Genomic DNA, 10,243 nt, shown 5'->3' on the forward strand with positions numbered 1-10,243 from the left:
GAAATGGGTCTCTACCTTAGTTCGATAGAAAAATTGGATGCAAAAAATATCAAGCTTCATAAGTTTTGCCTTGGTTATACCCACTGCGAGACAGGAATTTAACTTGAATATTAGGTATTAACCAATTCGATCTTCCTCGCTAAAACGAAATGAAATATATTAATCAACATTAAAACGTTGAAGAATACACCATAAAGGATCTCAAGTTAAATAATACACGAAGAAATGCAACTCTTGAAATTTAGGTAAATGATACTAAAATAACAACACAACAAGACATCGTGCTTTAATTAACAGTAGAACTGGAGATGTGGGCATCTCTTCAAAGTGGGTGAATTCTCTTCATACGATCCTACTTGCAAGTATCTCAGTTTAAAATTAACAAAGAGCTGAATTCCAAACCTTGCAAGGTGCCTTCATTCTTCTACCCCTTTCTTCTCTTATTTTCTCTGACAACACCAAAGTCAAATAAAAGAACATGCTTTTCAAGAAATCTTCCCCCACTTTATCCCTTGTCATCCTAGTTTATGATTCCTGCACATTTACTTATCATGAAATTGAATTCTGGTATCGGCCAAAGCTCAAACCAAAGTCCAAACAAAATTTACATTTGAACTGATTAATATGGAAGAGAAATTAACGTTCTGCAGCATATACCATACACTTAGGAATGTACGCAAATGATTGCATTTACACACCCTTTAAATTCTTTTAAAGAAATATATACATGCTATGAACCAGAACTTATCGACCATGTAACAGTGTTACTGTTACATCAGTAGAATTATGCGGCATTTTCCCACTTGATGTAGAATCCGTGTCAATAACAGTTCTCTCGATGTAAAAACCAGGTCGTTTAGGCTGCGGAAGAGTTGGATTCTCACTGTCCAAAAGTAATAGAACAGTTGACATGGCAGGTCTGTCATCAGGCCGCTGTTGAACGCACAAGAGGCCAACTTGGATACACCTCAACACCTCAGATGTAGAAGCCGCCCCCTCCATAAATGGGTCAACTAGATTCGAAGTATTTCCTTCATTCCATAGTCTCCAAGCCTGAATTCAGAGCCACCCTCAGGTCAGTTGTATTATTCTCTACAAGATGTTTGTCAAGAAAGTATTGCTGTTAATTTTGGACTCACATGTCCCAAAAGGTTGAGGTCATGATCAGGATGGCAAAATCCTCTGTTCTTTTCACCACTAACTATCTCCAAAACCAGGACACCAAAGCTAAACACATCAGATTTAACTGAAAACAGGCCATCTACTGCATACTCAGGAGCCATATAGCCACTACATGGAAACATGGAAGAATATTCATCATTTGCAAATTAGCTACTGATGTCTGTGAAAAAGAGGCAGGGAAAAGAAAATGTGCTTACTATGTTCCCATGACTCTCGTGGTGTTATCCTGGTAATGATCACAACCAAATGTTCGTGCTAGGCCAAAGTCAGAGATTTTAGGATTCATTTCAGTGTCGAGAAGAATGTTGCTTGCTTTCAAATCCCTATGAATTATTCTCAACCTGGAATCTCGATGAAGGTATAGAAGTCCCCGAGCAATTCCAACAATTATGTCAAAGCGTTTTCTCCAATCTAGTACTTTTCCTCTTCCTTGATCTATGATGTATTCAACTTATGTTAGCCTCTTTCATTTAAACAAAATGACCATCAGAAACTATAGGAAACTTACTGAAGATGAATAAGTCCAGACTCCTGTTGGGCATATATTCATATACTAACATTCTCTCATCCCCATGAATGCAGCACCCTAGCAGCCTGACAAGGTTTCGATGCTGCAGCTTTGCAATTAAGATCACTTCATTTTTAAACTCTTCAATACCTTGTCCAGAATCTTTTGAGTCTTTCTTGACTGCTATTTGTTGCCCTGTTGAGAGGATACCCTGCAAAGCAACTTATCTTTGAGTTAGAATAAGCAAAATGGCCTACAAGAAATGTTAAAGGAAGTCAATGGATATGTGACAGACACTACCTGGTAAACAGGACCAAATCCACCTTCTCCAATCTTATTTGCGAATGAAAATTGATTAGTAGCATTTGAAATGGTGATCAAATCAAATAAGGGTAACTCTATCTCGTCATCTGCAATTCTTTCGGTATTCTCCTGGCTTGCAGTCTCTTGTTCTTTAGCTGACAATTTAGGTAAAACTCGCATTAGACATCAATGGGAAAGGGAACCATCCAGCATCTAACCCCTTATCCTGAAGAATCAAGTTATACCCCTACTACTACGATTTGCTCTTGCCGGGTCGATCAAATTGCAGAAGTTGAGATCATATGTTTTACATTCTATCATACAACAAACAATCTATCTAATAATGACTGCTTAACAGTAATTGACCTCCGAAATAGTAAATAACTTGAAAGCAGTTATTCCTCCAGCTGAAGAACACCTGCGCTACAGTTAGACTGTTATGCATGGTGGTTTCAAGTCCCCCTCTTTTCCGCTAGAGTTCCAAATTTTTAAGAAAACTAGTTGGCATGTATGCCAAACTCCCACCACATCGGATTGGATTCTTTATTTTTTTTTTCCCTTATCTTTTTAATTCTCGTCGGAGGAAAAAAGAAAAAAAGAAAAACCCTGAGGTCCAAATTTTAGTCAAGGCAATAATCTCAAGAACATCCAATGTGAACCAAATCGACCAGGCGATGTGGCTTCATCATATCTAAAGATGAGATGAATCTGCATCGCTTGCCGTTTCAAACTGCATATCATCAAAATTAGAATATGTATTGACTAATGCTTATGAAATTGCACAAGAAAATGACTTTAATATACCATACTCCAATTAGTGCCACGTAAAATATTAAGGATGCTGAAAAAGTAAATTTGGTCGAACAAAATCCTAACAGTTTGAGCTGAAATCATCCACAAGTTGGTTCCTAAAAATATTCTTCTATATTCCATTGGCATTGAAAAACTGGACGTGACTTTTGGGATAGGCCCATTGGCCATAAGACTATTGCAGAACAAGTGGAAAAAGGTGTAATCTGTTTGCGTCCGAATATGAAGAAAACTTGCTAGATGATAAGGATGGTAAAACATATTTGTCAACTGAGGCATTTCGTCAAACAATTAATAATGCAATAACAGCAAAGCTAGGGTTTACCTTGACCACCCTTTGCGGTCCATTTACGGAAAAGACACCACCCGCCGAGGACCAACACAAGAGTCCCTAAACCCACCGACACCGATATTATCAAAATCCCCCTTTTGCTGTCAGACCCTTCCACAATCCATCAAGAATGACAGCGAAATACATTAGTATCACTTTTATTCATAGAAACCACAAAGAAGAAGGGAAAAAAAAAAAAAAAAGGGACGACTTGTAAGACTTTGCAGTTTGCAGTTTGCGTCCTCAAAGTTTTGTCAAGGTTCAGTTTGTACGCCAAACTTTTATTTCCAATAGTTTGTATCTTTGATTTGAGGTATAATTTCTGTTCCAACAGTCAATACTCAATATTGAACCGGACAAATGGTCATACTTGTTCCCTATGGTGTTATTAACTTGTTAGATAGATACATGAATGAATTTTTTCCATTTTCACTAGAACTATTAATTTCTGTAATAGGTTTAATTTCACTAGTAAGTTTGTATTCTTTTGATATTTTTAAAGTGCGAAGCGTGCAATTTTTGAAATGAAAAATTTCTTATCATTTTAAAGTGAAATTATGCATTTTGCAATTTTAAATGTGAGGGGCTACAACCAACCGTTACAAATATGAGGAATAATCCGTGCAACTTCTTCTTTTTCTATAGACAACTGAAAAATGTTTCTCGCTTGTGAAGATTAAGATATGCATATCAAACTCTTCTAGACATTGGAAAAATTATTATTTTACTATTTTGAAACAAGAATAGTCCAACTACTATGACTAAAAATTTTAGTAATTTTTTTGTCACCACGTAGAAAATGGAATAAGTTCCTCATAGATATTAGGTGAACCGCTTGGGGAGAATCATTGAAAGAATAAACCATTAGCAGTGTTCATGCACAAAAAAAAAAAAAAGGAGCACAGAGTTGGTTTTGTGATGCCAATAATATAGCAATAGTTGCTTGTCTTTTGTTACCAGAGTGCTAATGTATCAACGATATATAATAGAAGCTGAAGCTTGGCTGCTATAGCAATATTATCATGTTGAGGGCCAAGTTGTATACCAAGTAGAGAATCACAAAATTGCAAATCAAATATACATCCAGTTCAAAAGTGAAGAAAAAGTTACTTTGATAAAATACATACCTAGTTCAGAAGCAGGCATCCTGATGTAGAGGTCCTGTCCTCCATAATTGTAAGTCCTGACATCTAACAGATCACCAAACCAGACCACACATACACTATCATCAATCTTAGCATAAGCCGTGCAAGAGCAATTTCTCAAACAAGCCGCTGCACACTGCATTGGATCAATCGCTATTTTGTTTACCAGAAAATTCGCGGTATCAGGCAGTTTCAACTTGGAAAACTTTCTGAATCCCTCTGGTCCACTGCAATTCAATGGATTTTTTCGTACACATCCACCTGACCAGTCCATCCTTTGCCAATCCACAGGAAGTTTTGGGGTGAACCCTGGTGGACAACTACAATAAGGGCTGTTATTGATATCGCAAATGCCATAACTTCCACAGAGGGCATACTGGTCACAAGCATCGCTCTGCACCGTGGCTATGTCCACCCATTCGTTTCGCCTGATGCTCCAAGTTAGATGCTGAATAAGTCCTGACTGGTTCAGTACGAATCTAGAAACAATTGAATCATTAGTGTTCTCATAAGTGTAGTACTCATTATTTGCATCAAACACGAATTCTGGTCTATAGACAGTGTTTTCTTCCAGGTCACTGCCCCCAAAGCGAACACCATCCCAGGGTCCGCTTCTGTATTGGATGGCTGATCCTTCGCTCAGAACAACTTGAGGAAGTCCGCGAGGATCAACTCTATACGTATAGGCTCCTGTGGATGGATCCTGTAAGCTTTTCCAGGATGTTAAGTACCATTCCTGGTTTGTTCTGAAGTTCCATCCAAGCTTCATTCCAGGAATTAAAGTATCACACGGATGATCAAAGCTCTGCCACAGATAGGTACCTGAATTTTTGCCGTAGTCGCTACCATTTTTCAGAACAAGATTGCCATTGTCCAGCAGCTGCAATGTCGGATTACTAACCAGAGTTGCGGATGTATTCGATGCCCAGATGATAGAATTAGTGCTGTTGTTGATGATGGCAATGCTTCCAGATGGTGTGATTGACAGGATGCCTGATGAGCTTGGTATCGGATTGTCCTTGTTGGCAACCCATACCACTGTTTGCTCTGGGATGTTCTTGAACCAAATTCCAATGTATCTTTCGCTCACATTTGACGGACCAAAGAAGCCTAACTCGAATTTTCGGCCAGCTGAAGCTAGTGTCCCCCCATTGTCTAATAGAACTTGATTTGGTGCCAAGAAGTCAACTGCCGAAGAAAATTGGCAGAAGAAGGGTGAAGCGATCGAGAAGATGATGAATAGGATGACCATCATTCATGATCTCAATCACCGAGCTCTAAGATCATGTTTATTGAGTTGAACAAGACAGGAATAATAATAAAAAAAAAAGGTAAAACAAAACTTGCAAGATTTGGACTTTGAATTGTGAATTGAATAGTTCAGATTTCAGAACTGGTAACAAAAATTCCAAGAATGACTTTGACTGGGTCAAATGCTAAGTGGTAAATTGCCTACTGAACAAGTTTTCGCGATTAAGACAAAATAGGGGTGGCAATTTGGATTGAGATCCATTTATCCATCCATATAATCCATAATTAAATGGATTTGGATTATTCAGTTATAGTATTGGTTTTAAATGGTTGACCAAAGTAAAATTATTAAATTAAATGAATTTCTATGAATTATCCACAAAAATCACTAATATCCATTTACTTAAAAACCAAATTGGTTGCAAAACTCATTAGCTAACTAAAATCTCGAATTTGTTGACTAAAGCCGCACATCACAGCTAACTTGAGTTGGCTTGTCCAAGGAATTAAATAACCGTTGAGAAGTGGTGCAACTAGGAAAGGATGCTTCTTTTATAATCATGGTCAATGAAGCTGAATTATGTGGAGCTTTTCTTGAATTGAGTCTAATTTCTGATGGTTTTTCTGTATTAAATGCATTAAGAATTTGCCAAGAATAGAACTTTGTGGCTTTGCATCAACTTGTGCCATTAGCCACTAGGTGTCTCCCAGCATGGATCATGGATGCCTTCTCTGAGTGTTCAAGTCTCTATGAAGATGATTTCAACCGCAGAGATGGTCCACCCACATATTCTCCTCTTTTATTAGCTAGTGGCATTGGGCATGCCTTCACTAGAACATGCCTGAGTAATGGCTGTCACTGTTCATACCTAAATTCTTAAATGAAAAATTTTGTTTGGATTGTAAGTTATTTGGGATATACTGTAGCACTTTTTATGACGTGATGTAAGTGAGATAAAAAGGTAATTGAGAAGATAAAAAGGTGTATTGAAAATTGTAATGATGATGTAAGTAAATAAAATTGAGAAAATAATGCTCAATCCAAACAAATCCTAACCACCCGTTTGGTTAGGGTACTCACCGCTTTTCAATGGGTATCAAGCTCTCAAGAACCATATCTAGTGCTTGGTTGGTGTCTATAGGTATACATCTATCACTATGGAAGGCCCAAAAGTTGCCAATAGCCATTACCGACTAAATTGGGCACTTTAACACTAATTTCGGAATTTGAAGCTGGGCAATTAAGGGTGCGTTTAATAAAATTGAAATTTAAAAATTATAATCTAAAATCTGAATCCATTAACTTATTAAATTATTAAATATTAAATTTAATACATTTGAATGCATATCACATTCAGTGATGAGTGAATAACTTATCACTTAATTTTAGGAACAAGTTTTGTCTAAAAAATTCAATGCCACTCAATTAATTCAGACGTTCAATTTTTGATTGTCAAATACTTTGAATATATTAAGATTTAAATTCATTAACTTTAAATGCAAAATTGAACTATCATACAGAACCTAAATAAAAAATTAGCAACAACAAAGCAAAGGGTGCCGGTGTCTCTTCATGTCTTCTCCACTCATCTACTCCACCATATACAATACTTGCCCTTCTCTCCAGTCCAACATCTTGGCCAAAAAATGCCACTCTAGCCGCGATGGGTTTTCTTTCTCTTGTGATCCACGCTCAAAATTTGGGAGATTCGGCACATTTGGCATCCAACTAGAGTTTATGTAAAATTTTTACAATTCTCCTACAACTTCGATGGATTGGACTAATTCAAGCCTGACTCACAGAAGATTATTTTTTTTTTTTGTTTTGGTTGACTGTGGATTAGATCAAAATAATGAGATTATCTTTCGAATTTGGCCTGAAGAGTTATGGGCTTTGCCACGATTTGTTGATGGTTTTGGCTCCCTTCTATTGGGTGTGTGTTGATTTTGTTGGAAATCATGAAGTCAAAAGAGAAATTTAAGGTTGATCAATGGAGGTTGTTGAGATATCCATCACCAGCAGTTGGTGAGAACAGACAACGGAACTGAAAGCATGAAAACGATAAGACAAAAAGAAAAAAGAAAAATAAAAGTTGATTTCTAATCCAATGCAAATACTTCATTCTTTGTCAAAGGGAATCATCCTACACAAACCCATTACTATTGAGGAGTCAAAGTCATTGCGATTCCTTAGCAGGAACCAAACGGGTGGTAAGTATTTTGTCCTCTTTCTTGTCCAAATACATCTAAAATTTATAAGTACATAAAAAAAGTATCTCCATATTACAAGAAATGGTAATACAAAAAAAAAGTAACCAAAATATTTAAATGCATTATAAATGAATAATCAGTTTTTATTTAATCCATTTAGATACATTTATTAAATTGATCTAAATGGATTGAATAAATTTCATTCACCATCCGTTAAGTCAAAACCAATTATGAACTATTTATCCATATTGCTACCTCTGGACAAAAAGCAACACCTTCGGGCAGAAATTGATGAGACTCGAACTCTTGGTGCCCCATTCTGCATTTTTAGCTATGAAAAATTTCTTCATTACTCAAGAGTCAGGACAAAAAAAAAAAAAGATTTTTAAACAGCACCAGAGAGGATTGAATGAGTTGAGCATACAATAAATTTCCATCTCCAAGATGAACACTAGCAGAAACTTTCCTAACATTTTTCGTCACTCGGAGGTGCTAAATTGTCCCTTCCTATGCATCCCATTTATCTAACCAGCACCAATTGTATTAATGAGACAAACATGAACATAGATTAACCGAAAATCAATCACAAGCATCTATGTACAATGTTCATATGATTCCCCCAATATTTGGAGTCATTCGACATATGAACACGGAAAAAAAAAGGGCTTGTTTCAGGGAGGATATAGCCAAACACTTAGATCGTCTTTGACACTTAACAACTAAGCCATCAGGCATACCAAAAGATCTTAGCTATACTTAAAACATTGTGTTTATGATATTTGCCAGGTCTATATTTCTCGATATTTCTGTTTGGTGAAGGTAAAAGTATTGCAGGCTTATACAAGTCGTCTGCTCCATGTTCTTGAAATACTAGAAATTGAGTGGATGATGTTAAAGGATTTTTATCAACAGCATAATTGTTGAGATGCCTTGAATTAGATCTTCAACCCCCGCTGAACTGCACGGTGTATGCTCTTCAATGCTGGTTTGCCAAGGAGGTTCTGGGCGGAAGCAGTGAGCACGGCCTGCTTCTTGTCAATCGTGCACCTCATACAGGTATAGACTGCAAGATACCTTATGAAGTGTGGTCTGGTATGTCCCCTACTTACTCAAATTTGAAGGCTTTTGGTTGTACTGCGTATTATCATGTCAGTGAGGGTAAACTAGAACCAAGGGCTAAAAAGGGAGTGTTTCTGGGATATGGATATGGGGTTAAAGGGTATAGAATCTGGTCACCCTCAGAAAGGAAAGTTATACTTAGTAGAAGTGTAATTTTTGATGAAAACTCTATACTTAACCCCTCTGTGAAGGCTGTTGTTGAAGAAAGTGCAGGTGATGAAGAAAGTGCAGGTGTTGATAAACAGGTGGAGCTAAAAATCATTCAAAATGGTTTTGAATCACAGCAGCAATTTAGTGATTATCAACAACTATCCTGTGAAACTGAACCTCCTGCAGAAGTAGAGTCACCAGAACCTACATCAGCAGAAAGGTTGGCACCTATATCTCATACTGCGTCAGAAACTCAACAGCATGGTATTGCTTATGATCGTGCAAGGAGAGTGGGAGTACAAGCTCCCAGCAGGTATCGGGATTTTGTAGGTTATGCATTTCAGGTTGCTGAGGAGGTGGATTCTCCCGAGCCCTCTACCTATAGAGAAGCTATTTCAGGCAGTGAGTCAGCTCAATGGCTTGCTGCAATGGGTGATGAAATGGAGTCGTTACACAAGAATGGCACTTGGGAATTGGTCAAACGGCCAGCAGAGAGAAAGGTTGTGACTTGCAAATGGGTCTTTAAAAGAAAGGAAGGAATTTCTCCAGCTGAGGGCATCAAATATAAAGCACGTGTTGTTGCAAGAGGGTTCACTCAAAGAGAAGGAGTAGACTACAATGAGATTTTCTCACCAGTGGTCAGACACACTTCTATCAGGGTGCTACTAGCAATGATTGCACATCAGGACTTAGAACTTGAGCAGCTAGACGTGAAGACAGCTTTCCTACATGGAGAGTTAGATGAAGAGATTTATATGACTCAGCCAGATGGATTTTATGTTCGGGGAAAAGAAGATTATGTATGCAAGTTGAAGAAATCTTTGTATGGATTAAAGCAGTCCCCAAGGCAGTAGTACAAAAAATTTGACGGCTACATGATTGAGCTAGGTTACAACAGAAGTCAGTATGATTGTTGTGTATATCACAACAAACTTGAAGATGGTTCGATGATCTATTTGATTCTGTATGTAGATGATATGCTCATAGCTGCGAGGAATAAAGCTGATATACAGAAGTTGAAAAGTCTTCTCAGTGCAGAGTTTGAGATGAAAGACTTGGGTGCAGCACAGAAAATTTTGGGAATGGAGATTTTCAGGGATAGAAGTCAGAAAAAGCTTTTCTTGTCACAGAAGAGCTATATTGAGAAGGTACTATCCAGATTTGGCATGTCTACAGCAAAACCCTTGAATACTCCGAGTGCAACGAATGTTCAACTATCAGTTATACTTGCAC

The 10,243-nt window shown here is 37.5% G+C and overlaps 1 protein-coding gene across 1 annotated transcript; it reads right to left on the reverse strand.

Annotated features, from left to right (window-relative positions):
- Positions 1-590: 590 nt before the first annotated feature.
- LOC113725885 (G-type lectin S-receptor-like serine/threonine-protein kinase At4g27290) lies at positions 591-5,576 on the reverse strand. The gene is made up of 7 exons (XM_027249300.2): positions 4,262-5,576; positions 3,129-3,245; positions 1,991-2,148; positions 1,691-1,901; positions 1,380-1,617; positions 1,140-1,290; positions 591-1,053 (listed from the first exon to the last, which is right to left on the reverse strand). The coding sequence occupies exons 1-7, from the start codon at positions 5,532-5,534 to the stop codon at positions 745-747; spliced, it is 2,457 nt and encodes an 818-aa protein (XP_027105101.1). The 5' UTR covers positions 5,535-5,576; the 3' UTR covers positions 591-744.
- Between the last annotated feature and the right edge of the window lie 4,667 nt (positions 5,577-10,243).

The sequence above is a fragment of the Coffea arabica genome, chromosome 2c (assembly GCF_036785885.1).
Source record: "Coffea arabica cultivar ET-39 chromosome 2c, Coffea Arabica ET-39 HiFi, whole genome shotgun sequence".
Taxonomy (NCBI): domain Eukaryota; kingdom Viridiplantae; phylum Streptophyta; class Magnoliopsida; order Gentianales; family Rubiaceae; genus Coffea; species Coffea arabica.

Excerpts from the sequence above, each read along its gene's own strand:
- LOC113725885 (XM_027249300.2), bottom strand. The coding sequence starts at position 5,534 with ATGATGGTCATCCTATTCATCATCTTCTCGATCGCTTCACCCTTCTTC. Across the intron at positions 1,902-1,990 it reads GATTTGGTCCTGTTTACCAG|GGTATCCTCTCAACAGGGCA; the intron begins GTAGTGTCTGTC and ends GTTGCTTTGCAG. Across the intron at positions 1,291-1,379 it reads ACGAGAGTCATGGGAACATA|TGGCTATATGGCTCCTGAGT; the intron begins GTAAGCACATTT and ends GTTTCCATGTAG.